Genomic DNA, 22,707 nt, shown 5'->3' with positions numbered 1-22,707 from the left:
ATATTTGTGGAAAGGTGCATTAGTGTCTCAGAGAAATCCTTCTGCCAGAACTCTAAGGTCAGTATCTGCCCAGAGAGACAAAGTGATATGCTGTAAACCTGGAGTCAGAGCTGCCTGGTTAATATCCTGAGCTCATTTGAACATTCCACTTAGAGCAGGCAGGCAGAGAGACTTTTCTGCTCTAAATTGTCGCATGGGAGATGTAGGCCAAGGTCGTAATGTGTGTGTGTGTGTTTTAAGGCCAGCCTGCTAGATGAATGGATAAATGCAGTGTGTTCTTTTTCCACTCTTTTTTCCCCCTTATTTTCTCTGTCCTCCTAATTCTCTGCCCCCCTCACTTTGCAGCCCCAGTCCCTCTTTTCTGTCACTTTTAAAAGGAGGTTTCATTTATTTTTCAGCACTTTACACAGATACTGTGATAAAGAGTAAAAGTGTGTTTACCCCAAAATGAAAAACTTTTTTAGTCATCTGATGTTATTCCAATATGTGAATTATATAGGGCGGCACAATTTGGGGAAAAGGCTAATTGTAATATTATTTAATTAATTAATTTTTATTTATAGCTGCAGCATAAAAAATGGCTGCCCACTGCTCCGGGAGTGTGTTCACGGTGTGTGTGTGTGTGTGTGTGTGTGTGTGTGTGTGCACTTTGGATGGGTTAAATGCAGAGCACGAATTGTTAGTATTGGTCACCATGCTTTCCTCTATGTCACGTCACATCACTTTTTTCTGATAAAAATTGCAATTGTGTTTTAAAGCACTATTTAAAAAGCTGCAGATTTGAAGTTTCTGTTTGTAGGGCATAAACTGACTATAAATTATGGCTATATTTCAATATGGCTATAAAATAATTATAGTTTTGGTAGTGGTCATTTTTATTAAATGAATTAAGAATATTTGTATTGTAATATTTCAAAATAAATAGTTGTAAATGATACTTATCTTACAATACAGCTAAAAAATGACAATACTTCATTTCTTAGACACTGGATCATGGATTCATCTTATGAAGGAGCGCAGTGACATGTTTCACTCTGAAACAATAAGCAGATGCATTTAATAAATTAAATCGCAGAGATTTGATTATTGCACTAATCCATATCACCATACCTCTATGCTGTATTTTATTTATTTATTTTTCAAACAAGCACCCTAGCTGTTAAGCTTTAAAGCTATCCACAAAAAAAAACAAAAAAAAAAACAAACAGTATTTGTTTAAGTATACATTGATGTTTGATTTCATGTTGACTTGAAATGCATCAGCAGCATCTTGCCCGATGATTGTGTGTGTGTGTGTATATCTCTAGTGAGTAAGTGTGTATGGATTTTCTGCTGGCTGCCTTCCCGTCCACTGCTGATGTGATTGCGCGTGTGTGTGTGTGTGTGTGTGTGTTAGAGACTCGCACCGATAGTATGAATGATTCTCAGTGTACGGACATCACTGTGACTCTCGTGACTCAGCAACATGAGTCAGTTGTTCTGTCAGACAGCCTCATGCCCCCTGTGATGTAATCAGCCCAGCTGTCGACACACTCTATACAGGAGGTCGGATGTCTGCACTCAACCAGGTGGGCTTTAAAAGCTTAATCTTCCTAAATTTAGCCCACAGGTTCATGTGTACATTTTCCGTTCTGGTGGTTAGTTAATCATGGGTGTTCCTGGCCTTTCTAGATAACTACACTTCAACACCCACCCATCCAGTCTGTGTCATAGATGTTTGGCATTACTTTATCACTGAAGTTAAAACGTGTTAGGCCAAAGCTATAGGCTGTAAGAATAAAATGTATAATATCGGTACTGGTCTTATAATACTGGTTATCCTTTCAAACCATCGTTGAACTATCGTTCAAAAGTTTGGGATATGTAATATTTTATAAAATGCCTCTTATGCTCACCAGGGCTGCATGTATTGAATTAAAATTCATTAAAATTGTAAAATATTGCCTCTGTTTAAAATTACTTTTTTATTTTAATATATTTGAAAATATAATTTATTCCTGTGATGCAAAACTGGATTTTCAGCAGCTGTTACTCCAGTCGTCAGTGTAACATGAACCACGATCAGTAATTAATAGAAAATTAAAAAGAACAGCATTTATTTGAAACTGAAATTATTTGTAACATTATAAATGTCTAATATCTTTTGATGAATATAACGCATTCTTGCTGAATACAATATTATAGTATAATTTTCTTATCAATTTAATTTAATTATAATTAGGCTTTGTTTTTATATTAGGTTTAATATTATTGTGATGCAAAATCACCTTTGAGCAGCACAGCACGCTGTTTATTATACAATGACAGGAAATGGCTGTGAGATATTGTTAGCTTTTATTTAGAAGACTTTGAACTGGGGAGAACTGTATTGCCTTCTTATCAGAACTCAAGCGAGAGTACAACTATTTTAACCACAGCTCTTGCCAAGAGTCAATATTTCTGCACTGTCCTCTCTCCTCGTGAACTTGAATAAGAAAACCCAAGCTCTTTGTATCAAGCCCAGCTGAGGCCTCAGGAATCTGACACACTAGAGGCACAGAAGCGTATTTCCCTGAGCCAATTCTCCTGATTCCAAGAAGACCAAAGCCCTGTAGAGTCTAGTTCATATAAGAACTAGGTACTCTGTCATACGACCTTGTTTAACTTTCTGTTAACTAGTGTAGCTTGCAGTCTTTATTAACTGAAGTGATATTATTAATCTTTGCTGCAGATGTGTTTTCACAACTAAGTAAGCTATAATATATGCATTCCTGGAAAATTATTCACTTTCAAACTCAACATTTTGAATAAAATCTCGACCAGTGGTTAAAAGTTGACCGAGATCGTGTAGACATTATAGCTTTAGATGGCACACTCACAGACCACCCACAGCTCATTCACTGACCAAAACAGCGGTGGGGGGGTGGGGGTGCTTGTGTTGCAGCTGCAATCTAATTTCAAATTTTTTTTTTTTTTTTTTTGGTCAATTGACCACATGTTTCAGATAAACCTGCATCTAAACGGCTCATTAAACCAAAAAGAACTGTGGTTGGTCACTTTAAATGACAAACTTTTCCAGTTCTTGAACAGACTAAGTTGTGATATACAGTGGACCGGACTTGGCATGTGAGACTTTGGTAACTTTAACAAAAGGCATTAGAAATCATGTAAAATAACCGTTGATATTATTATAGCAAAAATGATTGGTGGACTAATCATTTCCTATGTGGTGAACTCATGTTGATGAACACTGATAAGGAACTAGTCACTTGTCACATACACCAGCCTGAAATAACCCATGTGCTTAAATAACCTTTGGTTTAAAGACGAGGACTGTCAAGTTTCAGACTGAGAATCTTTGTTTACCGGATTTCAGCCACCCTCATTTTTGAGATCTCAAAAATCATAATGGGGATTTTTTTTTTTTTTTTTGATAGTGTTGAAAGGTTTAAAACTGGTTTAATTGTGTTGCAGCTAAAAGATACTCCTTTGAGCTGAAGCCAGGTAATTTTTCTAAAGGTTTAGCTGAACATTTTTGGAGTGACGTTATCGGTATTGGCACAACGCCCTGTTGTTTCTCCTTAAGTGCAAACCTCTAAGCATGTTATTTCTTATAGTTGGGTAAGCCCAAAAACTAGTTAGGCCACATTTTACACAGATTGCCTTGTAATTTAGTAGCCATTTCCTGTGTGATTTAGTCTTTTGCTCTTTTGTTTTGCATCTAACCTGGTAATGATACCATTAGAGTGTTCATCGCATTTATTGACCTCCAATATTTCCTGATAGTTTATCAGTGTTGGTCAATAGTAATGCTTGTGTTTATCCTGAACTAAATAACACCAGATCCAATGATGATAATCACCGTAATTTCCAATGCCATTTTTTTGTGGACACTTGCTTGTGGTAATTGTTTTCAACACAGTGAACAACCATTCCTTATGTTTCTGACTGTCTCCATGCTATTCATTCTCTGATGCTTTCTCTCTCCATTGCTCATATCTCTCTCCATCACTCATTTTCAATCAGTTTCCTTCTTTCTCTTGAATAGAGCAACAGGTGGTCTCCCTCAAGCTTGTGGCTGGTGAAAAGGGAAAATGAGGATTTTTTTTTTTTCTCATTTAATGTCCATTCCCATTCCATATGCTCTTGGCTTCACTTGAGTAATCCAATATCCATCTAGATCCATAACATATGCCCTCTGTCACTCTGTGTCATTATGCACAAAATAACCCACAATTGTGACCCATGCATATGTGGAATAATCATGTGTGGTCTCCAGAATGTTTATTTTCCATAGCTTACTAGCAATTTAGCAGTTGTGTTTCTTTCAAAATAGACCAACAACTGACCTTTCACTAAGCTCCGTCCACCTTCTAGTTAAACTTGCCATAGAAATTAAGCGGTGACTTCTGTTATTTTAATTTGTTTGTTGTATTTTATTATGTGTGTATTATTTCTTTTTCAAACTGCTTGTTCATACAGGGTCATAAGGAAACCTTTGTTTCGTTTTATTATTATTTTATCGTATTAGTTTGAGATGTTGGCAGGCTTTCACAAAATGAGCAAACTTTTACAGTTTCAAAGAGAATATCATTGGAGGTTTATTTTGTAGCTATGGCCATATTAGATACATTTCTACTCCTTTTGTTTGTGTAAATGGATTGGCTCAAACTTCAGATTGTTTCTTCGTTACGCTCTATTTCTGTGGCCTGTTTATTTAAGTCTATTGTGATCGCTGGGACTTTACTTCCACAGTTTCAGTGTCTCTGAGGGCAGACAGGTGGGCGTTTCCAGAGGCCTTGTCCTGTGGAGGATCACTTGTATATGCTTCAGTAAACTCAGGCTGTAGGTCAGCATGTGTGTTGAAGGTAGAGTGTTGTATTGATTGGTTCAGACATGCTTCCTATTTTTAAACGAAAGGAATCAGTCATGGTCTTTAAGTGTTGTTGATTTCAGATTAAGTGATTTAGGCAGCATTTAACACGATTGCTAGTTTGGAAAATAATGTCATGTTGATGCTACTGAAACTACATTTACAAAAGGCACTGCCTGTACTATCATTCTAAAAACCAAAAGTGATGTGACATTCAGCCAAGTATGGTGACCCATATTCAGAATTTGTGCATTTAACCCATCCAAAGTGCACACACACAGAGCAGTGAACACACACACACTGTGAACACACACCTGGAGCAGTGGGCAGCCATTTATGCTGCAGCACCTGGGAGCAGTTGGGGATTCGATGCCTTGCTCAAGGGCACCGCAGTCGTGGCATTCCCGGCCCGAGATTCGAACCCACAACCCTAGAGTTAGGAGTCAAACCCTCTAACCACTAGGCCATGACACCCCCCCCCCCCCCCCCCAAAAAAAAAAAAAAATTGTGTCGTGTTGTGTTAATATGTATTAACCACCTTTTTCATCATCATTGTTTTCTTGGCAACCAAAGTAAATGTTTGTGATGGTGACTGAGCATTTGATCCTGCTTTGAGAAATAGTTCTTAGTCACTGAACGCTCAGATTTATGGATTTTCTTCTCTTGTGAGCTGGAACATCTGGTTTAAGGGCTTTTTAGACCTGAAGGAGCTGAACTGCACTGACAGCTGTATGTTAACAATAGTTAATTGGTATTTCGTCATTGCAGGACAGTTGTTATTGTCTAATGCTTGGTAGACTAAATTACTATAGTTATGAGTTTCTGACTAGTAAAACGTGAAGTCTTTTTCAGTCTTTTAATTATAAGGTAGAAAGTTTCAAAAACTCAAATTTATTGTTATAAATGTTTAAGGTGGTTATTATACATGGTTTTTTTTTTTTATTGCCATGCTTTTTATTAAGCGGTTTTCCTTTTTTAAGGGTTTTGTTTTGGTAAAGAATATAGAAATGAATAAATGTGGAGATTAAATATTTTTCTATCAGCCAAGCAACTGAGCTGCATATGGTTTTATTTCTTGCAAAGAAATCATTAATATAGTAATTTTGACATGAATGCACACCAGACGAATAACTATTCATCTATTTAAGACTATTGCATGATGACTTGAGAGATATGGTGTATTATGTATGCTTTAAAGGAAAACAATTGCTCCTTGTGTGTGTGTAAAACTCACACAGCAGCGATGTTGTATATGTGTGATGTTCTCAGTAAGTTTATGTGTGTTTTATTTGCTAAGGATTATGGGAAGTCTTGTCGTGGGCTTTGAGATTGTATGTTTAGGCCATTCAGACTGAATTGTTTCAACTGATAACTATACATGAGTATTCAGTGGTTTCTCTGTAAATGTATAACCTGGTTTCGTCTTTGAGACCAGTCTTAGATCTTTCTCAGTTTAGGATGTGAACAGTGTCAGTCATTAATAATTAAATGGTGCACATTTCTCGAGGTCTTCTTGGATCGTTTTGATGCCGATGATGAAACAGAAAGTTGTAAATTATAGACATTTCTTTTCATGGTGTCGTCTTGAAAAATGCTGCTCAACTGGTGTTGTCTTGTGTTCCGGTGAAGAAAATAGTTTTTAAAGACAGGCTTTATAATGTCTGTAATGTATAACACAAACACCTGAGCATCCTTCATCAATGAATCATGCTGTAGACATGTTTATTGGCACACACATCATGTAGAGAAACCCACAGAAATTGCACGATCGGTGAAAACCTGTTTTCAGATGTAGGCAGTACTTCGTCTAGTCTAAACTGGTTAAACTTCTGAACCCAGACAGAAAAGACGAATGACCAGAAGTTGTCCAAAGTCTGCATTTCACAGTTTGAAGCCGTTTAAGAAGGTCAGCTGAGAAATGTCCTCTTTAAACCTGTTTGATTTGAGCAAAGGGCTTCATAAATTGTAGCTGTGTGGAAAACTGAGCAGGGTGGAGGAACACAATGGGCCACAGATGGGGAGAATGGGGTAAGATGTGCCACTTTTTTACATAACACTTAATTACAATATTTAGTAAAATATATATATATATATATATATATATATATATGTGTGTATATATATGTATATATATGTATATATATATATATATATATATATATATATATATATATATGTATGTATATATATATATATATATATATATATATATATATATATATATATATATATATATATATATATATATATATATATATATATATTATAGAATTTGTATTCTTTTTATTAATTAAATTCATTTTGATAAGAGTAAGAGTATTTTTTTCTAAAGTGGTCATGTGACATAATTACCACGCAGTTGGTTAGATTAAGAACTTACCCACTCTCTCCATCAAAATTGTTCAGAGACACGTAACATTGACCTAATTTTCTCTGTTTAATGAGATGTTGGATGGAAATGCTCTACGAGGACTGTGGCCAGCCTGCTGGCGCACCATCATGTATCGTCTCTGCCAAGATGGCACCAGACAATGTGTGTCTGCTTTTCTTCAACACTCTCATGCTTTGGTCCCAGATGCTCGGGCCCAAGACTGCCTGCAACACCCATCTCATTCTTGTGTGTGCCGTTTGGAAAGGGTTATGGGCCTAAATTCTGAGCAGACTTAGTGGATTTTGTTGTTTGTATTTTCAAAATAAGTTCTCATTTGCTCTCTTCTGAGCCTGAGTTTGACGTTTTCTGTTTGTATATGCAGAATCGCACAGCTGTGAGAGGATTGTTGGCTGGATCTGAATCTGAAGAAATCAGGAATGTGGAGTGGAAAGGATCTGGAAAGTTAATCATCTACTTGATTTGTAGGGCAGGTTCTGTCCATGATTACAGAGCTGCGACCTTCACCTTGCAGAAAAGTGACTGACAAAGTAAAATGTGAGCCGTAATAGTTGCTTTGAGGAAAACCTAAAGCTTATAGATGAATATTGTTCAATGTTAAGTCAGACTAAACGGTTAAAATAATTGAAGGTGTGTTTGTGTGTGGCATATGAGGCCTCGCTGGTTTAAACACAGGTTTTTAGTGTTTTCTGCCGTCTAGTGTGTAATCCTTGTGGTTAGTTTCAGCATGTTTGGCAGAGAAACTCCAAGCACAAACACACACACACACACACAGTATATCTGTTTACCCCGCTGGCTGCTGAATGCCGAATAAGCTAATGCATAATATCCTGCCTTGCCCAAGCCAAGAGAAAACTTTCAGAAACTAGACTGGGAGGCTGATAGTATTACTCTGCACTGTGGTTGAACTCCGAGTTGTTTTGTGAGCGTTTCTTTGTCCTTCAGCTTGTTGGAGTTATAATCTGTTAATGGTACTGTAGTTTAACCAAACCATTTAAATACAGTCCTCATTTATTCACTCTCATGTCATTTCTAACCTTTCCTTCTTCCTTTTGAACACAGAAGGTGACTTTTTTTTATTTCCTGGTCATTGTTTTCAGTATAATGTAAGTGGATGAGAACTGGTGCTTTTCAACAAAAATTATTTTACAAAAAGTGTCAAGAAAGTGGTTCATCAGAGATGTAGGCGAGTACAGTGACATATTGATATGTTTCCGCTGTCTTCAGAAGCCATAAAATAGTAATAGTAATAAAATAGTGTAAATATCCAGACATCCACCCTTTTCTTCTCTGATTTGTTAAAGGGGGGGGTGAAATGCTCGTTTTCACTCAATATCCTGTTAATCTTGAGTACCTATAGAGTAGTACTGCATCCTTCATAACTCCAAAAAGTCTTTAGTTTTATTATATTCATAAGAGAAAGATAGTCTGTACCGATTTTTCCCGAAAAACACGACCGGCTGGAGGCATGACGTGTGGGCGGAGCTAAAGAATCACGAGCGCCAGTAAGCTTTTGCGTTGAGAGCGTTTGGAAGCTGTGACACAGATCCAGAGGCTGAAATTTAACAAGAGCAGCACCAGCAATGACTTCTCTATGTGGTATGTACTAAAACTGTATATATTTGCTTAGCGGTTTTGGAAAATGACTAAGTTCCACTTTTTATGTCGTCTTTTTTTTTTTGTTTTTTTTAAGCTGTACATGTGGAAAGTGCAGTTTGATGACAACATCACATGTTGTTTACTTGATGTGCTTACGCGCCGATAGCTAAGTTAACAACACAGAGATATTTTAAGCAGTTTTACTCACCGCCTGCGGTTCCAACACACGATCGTGACCCTTTTTCGTTGGGACTGCATTATCCTTAAGAAATAAACGATGTGCAAATCCGGCGTCAAACTGGGCCTTGTTTGTAAAACAAGCATCTTCGAAATGCAGGGAACAAACAAAAACCCTTGCACAACTCTCGATGCTCTGTAAAAATAAACTCCATCCACTGGTCCCTTAACGCTGTTTTTTTTTTTTTTTTTTTGGTAATCTGTGCAGGGTTGTCTTGCCCTGGCAACCAAAAACACACTTCTGTGACATTTCGCGACGCTCTCACTCTGATCAGTGAATGTCTGTGCTCAGCCTCTCAGTGCTCTGCTATACGGGAGCGCGCACTCTTCCGGCAGAAGTGCCCTTAGGACCCATATAAGGAAATTCCGCTCCATCTAACGTCACACAGAGCCATACTCGAAAAAAACTTTCCGAAACTTGTGACAAAACGTACTAATTAATTTTTGAAACTCTGTCCATGTTTAGCATGGGAATCCAACTCTTTAACAGTGTAAAAAACTCAGTATGCATGATATAGCATTTCACCCCCCCCCCCCCCCTTAACCAAACTTTTAGAAGACTTGGAATTAAAGACAGTTTAATGCTGCTTCGTGTATCTTTTTTGATCCTCGAAAGTTCCAATTGACCTTCATTGTGATTGTGTGACACAGAGTAACCAGATCAGAGTTCAAAATGTTTGCTTTTTATACATTAGCACTTAGCTAGAAGTGTTAGGGTCTTCATCCTGCTCTCACTTGCTTGCTGACTGTGTATCAAAAAGTGTCTCTATTGTTAGAGCAAAGGGATAGGTGAAATACATGATATTTCATGTTTTTTTTAGAATTTTTATGTGTGTGAAAGGAGATTCTATTGGTTGATTTGGTGGGTGTCTTCATATCTTCCCTCTATTTCCATCTGTTTACACTTTATATCTGTGTCTATGAGGCCTCAGGCCCGTGGAGGGGTTAACAGGAAAAACAGGTTGTAATTGTAGTCAATAATAACATCTGAAATCTTTTATGATTTCAACCAGTTCCTGGTTTCAATGACATTTTCAAGTTAATATTTGTGTTACCTTGCTATTTTGAGTACCACTGTGCTGCAATCATAGAGGCATACATTTAACCTCAAATCAGAAACTATATTTTCTACAGGAAGTGCAATATTTAATTATTATAAAAAATGTATTTTAATGAAAAGTGTCCTTTTTAATTTATTTTATTTCTTTAATACAAGGCATGTTAAAGCCTCAGGAGTTTAATAGATGAAAACATTTATGGGTTCATTGAAAAATTATACACAGACACACACACACACACTCATGTGCATAGTACTATATTGTTTTTGGACACGGCTCCATTATGATGTAATTGAATACAGTGGTCTGTTTTCTTTATGATCCATATTTTTTCTTTTTCTTTTAGGACATCCACCTACATTTTACATATGTTGATTTTATCTTGATATGCTTCAGCTTTTTTGTATAGAGAAGTAGAAAAAAACAGACACTGGAATCTACAGTTCAATTCACATGCATTCTTGAGATGTAAAGAAGTTTTTGTTTATATACAATAACAAATATATGGACATATGAAAAGGATTATGTTTACTGCAATAGCACCCTAACCAACCACTAAATTTTTATAATTCATGACTAAAAATATTTTATAACATGATATTGATGTACAATTTGCATGGTAAAACAATGTCTGATTTTAAAATGGGTTTTAAAGTATGAATTTTGATATTTTAAGTTTTCAGTTGATATATAATTTCTGATGATTTCTAAAATGTGATAGAGAAAAAGGCAACGAAGAAGTATTTTTTTTTTTTTTTTTTTTACAAAGGTCAAAACTCCTGTTATAATGTAGATTTTTGAGGGTGCACTCTTGTCTTCAATTGGTCTATTACTTTTCCTACATCATTTTTAACAAAAAAACACATTGGTAAAATATTTGGGAGTCTTAGACCTTTCCAACGATATATAGTTTGTCAAGATTAGATTAGATTAGATTTTAATATATTGAAGTAGACATAGGCATCCCGTGTTCGGGATGGGGTGACAGTTAAGGGGTTTTAAGAGCCGAAACTCTTAAAGGGATTTTAAGCCTTAAAGAGATTATTTTATGTGTTGTGCAGACATTAATCAAATGGTGTCTGTGCCTCAATCCTGCTGTCCTAAATCTCAAATAATCACAGGCCTGTTAAGGCCTTTTCTGCATGTTACTAAGTTAAATTTATTTTGGTACAAAGACAAATAAATAAATAAATAAATATATATATATATATATATATATATATATATATATATATATATATATATATATATATATATATATATATATATATATTTCCTTGTATTTTATTTACTTAATTTCTTATTTTATTACTCCTTTGCATACTTTTTACATTATTGCCACATGCCTAAAGCACATGTAAAATGTAGGCTAATGTTTAATAAACAATTGTAGGTCATATCGGATTGTGAATCGAGACATCACTGACAGGGTTACAGTCATTTAGTCATTAAGTCTTGTCTAAAGCGTGTCTATATACTTATATAATGTATAATGTCTTAGTCAGTATTTTTTAGTTAAATATAGAATGTGGGTTCAGGAGTTTTGTACTGTAAAAACAGAAAGCTGCCGTTGTGATGGAAGAATAATTAAGATGTTTTCCAGAACTCCGTAGCATCCTATTTAATAAGTAATGATCACTCTTAAAAGATTAAAACGGATCTATGAATAAAAGTACAGTAACATTAAGTGACAGCTGGTGGTTCATTCAGCAGAGCGTCTCATGTAATGACTTCCTTCCTTGTGCTTTGCATGAGATTACAGTTTATGCAATAGATTGTGACATCATGAGTTAACAGCATAAGATGAATGATTCTTGTAGTAAAGATGTGAATCATTTATACCATGATTGCTTTATTTCCCTTGGTCCTAATCTCTCTTTGTGCATAAAAGTGCATTACATAAATACAGCTGTGGGTTTGATGGCCACATTCATACTCAACCCCCAAAATTTTTCTACATTTTTAACCCACAATCCAGCCCTTGTTTTTCTACCATCATTGCCATAAGGGCCTCCTGCCAGAAGAGACTGACTAGTAGATTTTTTTTCTTGTGAGAGTGTTTCGTGCTTCATACTTAGGAATGTTGACGAGACTGAAACGGGTCTCCTGGTATCCCGGTTTGGAGCCTGTGAAACGAGGCCCTGCAGATGTGTGCTTAGACCCTCACTGAGTTTGATCTCGAGGGTCCGGGCAGCTGTGAAGTTGTAGGTCTCCAGTGAGCTCCGTTATGTACACACATGTCCAGAGGGAGAGAGAGATCTTTAGCTGTTGTGGTGTCTTTCAGAAGCTGTTAGGATTTTTGTACTGATGTGTAATGATGCTGAACACAAATGGCATGCTCTGAAATCCCCGGAGCGGAGCTGTTAATGAAGCGTTTAGATGTGATGTGATTGCTGGAAATGGGCATGAACAGGTCCAAAGACTCTCAGTATTTTTTGTGAAGATTGGTTTTTCAATTCATGACAACACAAAGTGAATTTGTATAAAATAATACAAATTATAAATAATAGTATAATAATATTACAATTATAATTATTATTAATCAAAACTTATAAAATATGTAATTTTGTTGTTTTAATTACTCCTCTTTATTTATTTATTTAGACATTTATTTAGTTATTTAGCTTCTAATTTGCATTAAGTCATATAATATGGAGATTATAGATTTATGGATTCATTTTGATTATTATTATTATTATTTTATTTATTTCTTTAAGAAAAGGTACATCTGTTTTTAGATTTGGATTTATATTTGTTTTGAAAGGTATGTTTTACTAAATTAATTTAATAGTTTTTTATGGATCGAAACTGCTTTAATTACTCAATTAATTGCATAATTCTATAACTTTTTATTATTTATTTTTTATATTGCAAACCAGTTGAATGTATTGCAATTAATCATGCCTCATATATACAGTCCATAATTGGGGGTTTTCCTACCATTGGAGCAATAGAGCTGTTCACTTGTGATTTATGATCTGCATTTTCAGGCCAATCGAGAAGGCTAATTCTGCATGGGTTCTCTTGGGAAGTTTCCTAGCGGTTTTCAATTTATGAGTAAAATTAGGTCTGAGGTTAGTATAGGAAAGATTTTTCTTCATTCTGTTGATTTATTTGATCAAAAACTGTTAGTGCCTATTTAGGAGCTTTTTTGTATAGATGTGCATGCATGCAAACACACACAACACCTCTATCTAGTAACCTCGGAACGGGGCGATATTCTGTGATTCAACAATGAGGTCAGCCTGCCAGCGGGCAGAGCTGAATCCTCCGCAGGGACGCCCAGTTCTTTGTCTTAAGTGGAGAGCTTATTGTCTATCAAACCTTCTTCTGTTCTCTCACAGCTACAGTCCCTCAATGGGCTTTTGTTGTCAGAGATGCAAATGTTTCGGTGGGGTGACGTGTCTTTGGAATATTGTTGCCTGGATATCATTCATCCAAATGGCGTGCACACAACTCAGGGGTGGCTATGAAGTCCTGTTTAAAAACATTGAGAATTGTGGACAACCGTCTAGATGGCAACAAGTAATGTTTTAATATGTTTCCATCATAGTTTTTAGACAGATCAGACTAGTCTTCTTTAGGATTATGTTTGTTGAACAGCTCAGTGTCTTTGATCTTGGTTTGTTTGAGGGATTGGTGCGTCTCAAGTGAAGGCTAAGAGGCCTCCCCTGTGTAAAGAAGCAGATAATCAGATTATTAAACCATAAATCACAGCGCCCAGCTGGGAATCAGAATGTTCAGAGAGCTCAATGATTAAGAGCATTTGAATTATCTCGTATAACTTTTTTTTTTTTTCACTTTCCATTTTTTTCATTCCCTCTAGTCTACACAGTGACCTTACAATAAGTTGATACAACTGTCATTAGTCTTCCAAGACATGCAAAATTATTAACTTTAAGAGAAAGGACAAGCAATGCAAAGAAAAAAAAAAATTTAAAATACAGCTGGAAATCAAGAACTGGTTCTTGTTCAAAACAAAATAAGCACCCCCCCCCCCCCAAAAAAAAAATAAAAATAAAAAATTAAATACAAATTGTGAGTAAATTTAACTGTAATATATTTTCTAAAGCTAAACAGAATGGTAGTCGTTCTTTATTTGCTTATTTTAATTATTTGCTTCTTGCTTTATGTATATATTCACATTATTTATTTATAAATTCTTAGCAATTTTTCTTATTTACATTTGTCATTGTCATTATATAAAATGTTTACTTATTTGAAATTGTTGCCGCCAATAGCCTCGTATCTTGTCGACATAAAGCGCAACTTCGCTCGCGGCGACCCGAGTTCGATTCCTGTCTCGAGGTCCTTTGCCGATCCCACTCCCTCTCTCCTCCCAGTGCTTTCCTGTCGTCTCTCTCTTCTGTCCTACTATTACAAATTAAAAGCCTATAAAAAAATTCTAAATAAAAGTTCCAAAATTGCGATTTTCATTAAGATTCTTTAACAGTTTTTGGAACCTCTATAAATGATGCTGTTCAATCCGTGGAAGAATGCAAGAACCACCTTAAACAATGTCTAGCCATTGTCTTAATACTTTTGTTTAATTTTGTCTGTTCGAATGATTTAAGAAGCTTTTAAACACTAAATGCAAACCAGTAATTATGGGAAACAGAGTTTTTATGTTGTTGATTTCAAGAGATGTTGACAATTTGATATGTTCTCATCATTTGACACCAGCCTCCTAAAATAAAAGCAGTAAGAATGTTATCCAAAGTGTGAAGTGGAACTAGAATCTTTAAAATCCTTATATTCCTATACCCAGTTTCATAGGAAAAGGAAGGAGTGTTCAAAAATAAGGGTAAAAAATGCAAGCAAGTTGTCTAGGGAAAAGGAATACTACATTGTCAGAACTAGACCTGGAAGAAAAATCTCAGGCAGCTGCAGCGGAGTACAACAAAGAGTAAAGGTCTAGATTTCCTCATGATATAAGAGCCTGGCACATACTACATAGAATTTTGCACTGGATGGAGTTGAGTTTAAGAAGAAATGCAGCTCTTTTGCAGCTCTGGACTCCCAGGATCCTCTGAGCTTATGGTTATGTAATCACAAAGTGAATGTGGATTTGGAAAGTATGGGGATTTGTGACTTGGATGTGTGCCTTGGACCACATTACTATCCGAAATCTGCATTGCAACCTTTTGTTTGTTTTCATTTTTTTTTTACAATCTTTGTCTTATTTTTTATTTTTTTAAACAAGACCACTTTCATTCAAACTTCATTTTTTGTAGCTCTCCAATAAAAAAAAATTATTTTACTAAATTATAATTGCACTTTCTATACAAGTATAACCGTATTAACTTACAGGTTGAAGAGAGGAGACTTCTGTGTGCTTTTCCAGGATCTTTTTTCAGAGCACTGATGTCCTATGCCAGTATTAATACTAGCATGTTAATAAAAGTCAATAATACTAAGGGCCTAGAATTTGTTGTGCAATGTGTGGTTTAATTCCAGCTTTATCTGTTGAGTAAACCGAAGGTTCACAAGTTCATAGCAAGCTGAGCTGGAAGTGTTCAAAGTTCCGATGGTGGGGTGACCACTATGCTAAATCAGTGCTTTTGCAACGTGTCACCCTTTCACGACCGCATTTCCTCCAAGAACAATAAAAAGGCTCATGGATGGAATAGGAATTTCTTTTCCGACCTCTTTACACCTCTTCTTCCTGGTGTTAAATGATAAAAGTGGCTTTACTGGTGAAATGCTTCATGATTACCCCTTCCCTGCGTTTTCTTTTGCAAAGCCAATTTTCCTTTAAAATTAATCATTTAAAACAAAATGGGAAATACATTTAATATGTGATGCCATTGTAATGTCACATAGTTCAAAATTCCAAATATCATGTATAATTACAATAATTTCTACTTGCAATATAGTCCGTCAGTTGACGGTTCAACTTAAGCTCTAAAATCAAAAGAGAATTCTTTATTCAGTAATAAATGTTAGCCTTCTAATAAAATTACATTTATTGTGTCTTTTCTCTTTTATCATAGGTCGAATTGCAGATGTTGAAAGCTGGACACTATGCTTTAAGGATAAAAATGGCCACATGTCCTGGATTCTTGGAAGAATTTTCATCCTGACCACTGTCCTGGATCTACACCGTCATAGGAAAGAGTGACTCATTTCTTGTCAAAGAAAGACTTTTACGATTTTTATTTTTCTGTGGACATTATTTGAGTAGTCATCATGCCAATTCTGAAGCAGCTCGTGTCCTCGTCCTCCCAGTCGAAGCGACGTTCTCGTGCTGACCTGACTGCGGAGATGATCAGCGCACCTTTGGGAGACTTCCGTCACACTATGCACGTGGGTCGAGGAGGTGACGCGTTCGGGGACACCTCCTTTCTTAGCACCCGCTCAGGGGAGCCACCAAAGGAGCCGGAGGTACAGCAGAGCTCACCTAAACAGAGCCTCCTTTCTCGTACATTCCGAAGCAGCAAACGTTCGCAGTCGGCCAATCGTGACAAGCTAGACAAATCCAAACTGGCGCCCCCTAGGGGTTCGCCGAGTTATGTAAAAAATGCAATCTCACTGCCATATTTGAATGACGATGACACAGGACTAAGTACTGGAATCCGCTTTCCCAAGAGTGTGTCCTCAAGTCCTTTAAAGAAACTTCCAGATGACGAAATAAAACCACTTAATGGAGCCACGGCATCCCCTGTATCAGACTTAGAGCTGGACGAGAGGAATTTTGGAGAGCTGACTGACTTGCGTCCATCGGTTCCTTATACCGGAGGCATGAAACGTACCGAGTCCATCATGTCCTTCAACATTGATCTGGGTCCCTCAATGCTTGGTGACATCTTGAGTGTGATGGACAAGAAGGGCATTGACGATGACGATCTGGGATATGAAGAGGGGAAGAGTTGCGAGGGATTCAGCTCGCCAACCCAAAGCCCACCCAACGAGGTGGAAGAAGAGGACTCTCTTCCTCCAATCCGGCCCCCACGCCAAAGGCCAGTCACCGAAACTTACACTCCAGAGCTCCAAACCAGGAACCATCAAAACCTGGACAGCTGTTCCCTCTCCAGTTCAGGGTCCACCGTGCTGGATGAAAAATCCCACAATCAGATGTATGAGGGGAACACAAACAACATCAAGTTCAGCTCACCTCGAGTTCAAGACGACGGGGACTTCTCCTACATGGATGACGACGATGATGACGAGATTAGGGTGTAAAGTGAACCGTAAGGTGCCAGAACAGTCTTTTGCAAAGACTAAAAGAAATGGTGGAAGTTGATTTGGGGTCAGTTGGTGGAATATAAAGCCTGTACATTGACTTGGAGGACTGATTTTATAATGGAGATGAAAGGGAAAAAATATAGTTTTAGCCCTTGCTAAAGGCTTTTTCACTACACTTTCTAGATCAGGTATATAAACCCTTTGTTACTAGTGACTTTCACCAGAACCAACACAGCTGTGAGAAAAAATGTGCTTGCGTGTTTGGATATGCCAAGGCAAGGGAATTCCATTTCAAATGGTAATTACAGTCTCGTGAGTATCATTAATAAATTCCAGTGTTGACCACTTGGAATGCTGATACATGAGGTTTGTGCGGAACCAAGCCTCACATTCTCCCATGATAGATGCAGTACTCTAGCTAATGCCTTTACATCCTAAAAAAAAACGCCAACTAATGCCAACAGTCTTAAGTTTCCTACTGTATGTTTTACAGGTTTTGATTCCATCTTTAAGTTCCTAAATTCTTAATTTTGCCTTGTATACAAAACCATTATGATGTAAATGGTGAGATGATTGGAATACCATTAATGTGTTTGGAGGTTTAACAGAATGCTTTATCTCTGGTATATGTTACCTTTTTCCCAGTTGTGTATGTAGTAGATCTGGACTTTGTCATGTGTTCCATGCATGTTTTAGAGGATTTCCTGTCAGGTATCCTGTCAGAGTTTTCAGATTGATGGGATGCAGAAACAGAAAGCAGTGGTGACGTCACATTACTTGTAGGCAGTAGAATCAGTCCAAGTGGAACCAATTTCAGTTTGTGTCAAGAGGGCTGAGGAGTGTTATTTGATTATCATTGTACAGGCTCATAGAGGAAGAGTGTAGCTCTCTTATTCAGGGTCTAACGTAGTGCCTCGCTCATCAGCAGAAGTGGCTCTGGAGGGTTTCATCTCTGAAGGACTTTATAGTTCTTAGAGAGAGATCAGCACCCCATGATGAGACTGTAACTTCTATAGCCGCTCTGTAAGTTAGTGTCATACCCTTTGCATCAGTTAAATGTAGACACTATTGTACTTTATTAAAATTCTTAATGAGCAAACTCTCACCACCATCCAATTTTATGTTACAGTTATGTAAAGCTTTCACTATTTTTCCTTAAAGGTGAATTGTGTAATTTCTGCACCATCGGAAGCACTAAAATTAAATCTAAAGTTTTTTTTTTTTTAGTTGGGATCTTTACATAAATTGCAGGACTATGATAACCAATCGTTAGAGTTTGAAGGCGGGGCTACACATTTGTTTGACAAGTGGCAGTCTGGTAATGTTTGAAACTTGTTATTTTTTTAAATTCTGTTTAGTGCCACAGAAAAAAAACACTTCAGATTTAGGTCATTGAGACTTTCACAAACTATACTAACAGCAAATTTGCCCTTATACTGGCAGGATTATTAACACTATTAGAGGCTGTGGGGTTTCCACTGAAAACGTAAAATAATTACCATCTATTAAAGCTAGTATTAAAAGTTAATTGTGCACTTTGGTAATTTCGTTTTTTTTTTTTTTTTTTTTTTCATGACACAAAGTTATGTTTTGGGGAGATAATTTAAAACCGTCCCTCTCTTGATATATGTACATCATGTTCAGTTAATCATTTACTGTATATTTGAGTCTTTTGATTGATGCTGTTGTTTAGTCAAGGGTGTTGGCCCTGTTATCTGACATTTATATAAGCACGCTGAACTAAAGAGAGCACCATTTTGTAGAATTGGTTATTTTTTTGTAATCTCTTGGTTTCAGTGGCACAGAATTGTTTGTACAGACCTCTCTGTGGCCTCTTACCTTCACTTTGTGAGCTCAGTAAGGCTTTATATCCACTCTAAGTCTACAGCTACATTATTTCCTTGCTCACCTGTCAAGTGTTTTTGGTTGATTTGTGAAATCAGCATGTTTGTACAGAGAAAAAAGCAAGGTATGATTTGTAAGAAAGATGTTTGTAATGCTGTCTCCATGTTTCCTAGAGAGGATTTCACTGTGGGTATAGAACGGTTTGGAAAGGGCTTTATTAATTGGGTTCGAAGGGCTTGGGTTGCCTGATATCTGGTCAAAATGCTGCATCGTGCTGTTTTGTCTGTGAGGACAAATGGGGGATAATCGAATGTGCCAGTGTCTTCTATTCCTCTGTTTTGTTGCCCAGTTTTTGATCATTTTATGGGTTAAAAATGTGGTTGTGGAGATATCACCCTGCACACAAAACTTTTGAAGAAGACCAGATGTCCAGAACTGAAAAGTGAGCTGGAACGCTGGACTTTTTTAGAGCAGCAGGCTCCATCTACAGTTTCTGGGTAGTTTTCTTTCAGGACATTAATACTTTTACTTGTGTCTATGCTTACAGAGAGAAAACTGTACCCTCCATATACAATGGCATAGAGGTTTCTATAGTTTCTTTGCTTGGTTGTGCACACAGGTTTATAATAATTAATAACACCACAATCATCTACAGGTGCTGCAGAAAAATGGTCGTCAAAACACTAAAATATAGTATGAAACCATATCTTTAATTTCCAGGTATTTGCTGTTTATCTTATTTCACTTAATGGCTGTATCATTATGTATTGAAATAATATAAATAATGTCCTGCCTTAATTTCCCATGCAAAACGACAGTTATATTTTTCAATAAAAGAAAAAGCTGATAAACTTCACCAGTGGACTGTAATGTGTACTTGTGTTTATGACCGTCAATGCGAATCATCATTTTAGAATAAAACACAATAGCTGAGTAAGTTTGGTCGTGTTGAAGGCCTAGTTTTCCAGTGTTGTAGATTCACACAGATAATGACCATCCTCAGGCTAAAAACTGCTGAATCACAGCTGTGTTGACTCAGAGAAATGCTGACACAACAGATCTGACTTATTAAATTCCAGAGTCAAATATTAGATTTCAGAAAGTAAATTCTTCTTAATAGGTGGAAGCCTAAACTTAATTTTATTAAAATAGAAATATTTAGGCTTACAGCACCTGTGAGGGCTTTTTTAAAACATGAGCAGAACAGCTCTACCAAGACTGCATGGATCATTTAATATGCTTTCTGATTGAAATGCGTACATTTTCAGTTTTCAGGATTTTCATGGGAAATGCATTGGGGGAGCGGATTCAAAGTGAACATAAACGGTTGATAAAGTTGATAACTTGATGTGACTTTATGCATGGATTGGCTGAGCAAAAAAAAAATAAATACAAACAACAAAAACAAAACGTTATATTATATTGTGTTTTATTTTTATGTGCTCCAATCTAAGCCTATATAGCATAAATGTGTTCCTACTGCCATCTTGTGGTCAATCCTCATTCAACAAGTACAGTTCAGTTCAATTTTATTTATATAGCACATTTAAAAACAATCATAAATGACCAAAGTGCTTCTCAAGATCCAACAAAGAAAATAAAAAAACTAATTATTATACAGACAATATTACACAAAGTTGCAAACAAATTAAAACAAAATAACCAACAGGCCAAGATATCAAAGCTCAACTAGAATTATAAGCCAAAGCATAGTTATGCGTCTTAAGCAAGGACTTGAAAGCTTAAGCTTAAGGTAACTGACAAACAATCGCTAATATGCATTTTAAAAAGCAGGACTTTCCTTTCAATGCAAAGTTTGTTTACAAAAAATTGGGTAAAATGTCTCACAATTGTTTGTGACTTCACCTACTGAAAATGTGCAGACATATAACCTTTTTGTGAATAATATATGAATTGTGCATATTGTCACTGATTGATTATGGACTATTGAAACTACAAAGTAAATAGTTCCTAATCGAAATTGATAAATGTATAACCTTTAGCCATTATACCCTTTAAAATATTAAACAGGCCATGGTCGTTTTCCCTTCTGTTAAATAGTGAGTTAAGAGGGAAGGAAATGGTTGCCATTTAGAAAAAGCATCATATTTAGATGTTCTGGATCCAAGCTGCTTATTCGACTAGCCACTAGTCTGGCTTTCTCTATGTCAAAGGCAATGTCAGCCGGTACCGCAGTAGAGACAACAGCCAGGTATTTGCGTGCAACCTCACTCAGGTACCAGTCTTCATCTTTCGGGAATTTCCAGAATGCAAGAGGATCATATTTAGTTGGCAACATTTTCTTTTCCAAGTATCTCTTCAGAGCCATATCAAAATTGCCTGGTTGTCGAAAGCTTCTCCCTTGGTTCTCTTCATTCAGGTGTTCCATTTCAGCAATGATCCTTTTCGTAATGCGTGTGAAAGTCCCTGTCTCAGAGAGAGCGATGTCTCTGTATCTCAGGTTAAGAGTGGTGCTCAATGTCAGCCAGTCATTTTCTTTGGCTCTACTGAAGTGATGATCCAAATGTTGTGCTAATTCCTTTGCAAACTCATTTCCGCTCTGTTGCAACTGCTTTAGCTTCTTCCTTATGGCGTCCACCTGTGGTATGATGTCTGCAAGTGAGTGGTATCGTTTTGCTGGTGATATGATATCCTGGAATGCCTTCAGGGATGATATTGTCTTGGTTATGTTTTTATTTTCATGCTTGCTTAACAGTAAGTCAACATTAAATTCAATTAACACTTGGCGTATGGCCTCATGCTGCTTTGAGATTCTTTCTAGCATATTTAGTGTAGAAAGCCATTTATCACCCTTGGTCTCAGCCAGGTTATACTTCGGTAATCGCAGGTTTTTTTGAGCCTTCTTGAGGTGACCTTGTGCTTCAGCATTAGAAAAATACTCTGCTATTTTACAACATCTTTCCACCAGCGCTTTCCAGACAGAAGATGCTTCAAGTGTCTCCTTGAAGACCACATCCAGTGTGTTAGCGAAGCAGGGTATGAAATCCCATCCTGCTTTTTTGATGTCTTTCTTTATCCCATCTTCATTTGTCACTACCACTTTAATCTTGTTTCCAATTCTCCATTTATCTGCTATTTTCAGAAGCTGTCCAATAATATTACTGGGTTTATATTCTTCAGGTAGAGGTGTGGTTTCCAAAACCCATGACTGCTGAGTCCATGTGTCATCGATCAGGTGACAAGTAGTTGTCATATAGGTTTTATTTGCTGTGGTGTTCCACACTTCAGAAGACAATGCAACGGTACCTACACTATCTAGATTCTTTTGTACACTTTGTGTTTTTTTTTTAAATGATTGCTGAAGTTTTAAGAGTATGTCAGTAGATGTTGGTTGATTTTGAAACCTTGCACTTTTCATAGATTTGTAAAAATGTAAAAAGCCAGGCTCTTCAACTAAAGTATGTGGATGTAAATCTGAAATTATCCAATCCAATATTTTCCTTAGCCTTGTTAAGGTACCATATTGTCTCCAAAAAGGTACAGTATAAAAGGGTACAACTCTGTACCTATGGCAAGGGTAC

The 22,707-nt window shown here is 36.6% G+C and overlaps 1 protein-coding gene across 1 annotated transcript; it reads left to right on the top strand.

Annotated features, from left to right (window-relative positions):
- The first annotated feature begins 16,133 nt into the window (after nt 1-16,133).
- LOC128012109 (cdc42 effector protein 4-like) lies at nt 16,134-20,021 on the top strand. Its single transcript, XM_052595101.1, has one exon. The coding sequence runs from the start codon at nt 16,325-16,327 to the stop codon at nt 17,315-17,317; it is 993 nt and encodes a 330-aa protein (XP_052451061.1). The 5' UTR covers nt 16,134-16,324; the 3' UTR covers nt 17,318-20,021.
- Nucleotides 20,022-22,707: the final 2,686 nt, after the last annotated feature.

Source organism: Carassius gibelio, chromosome B23, assembly GCF_023724105.1.
Source record: "Carassius gibelio isolate Cgi1373 ecotype wild population from Czech Republic chromosome B23, carGib1.2-hapl.c, whole genome shotgun sequence".
Classification (NCBI taxonomy): domain Eukaryota; kingdom Metazoa; phylum Chordata; class Actinopteri; order Cypriniformes; family Cyprinidae; genus Carassius; species Carassius gibelio.
The sequence above is the reverse complement of the archived record's forward strand: the minus strand, read 5'-3'. Positions and strand labels throughout refer to the sequence as shown.

Coding starts and splice junctions, on each gene's coding strand:
- LOC128012109 (XM_052595101.1), top strand. CDS start 16,325: ATGCCAATTCTGAAGCAGCTCGTGTCCTCGTCCTCCCAGTCGAAGCGA.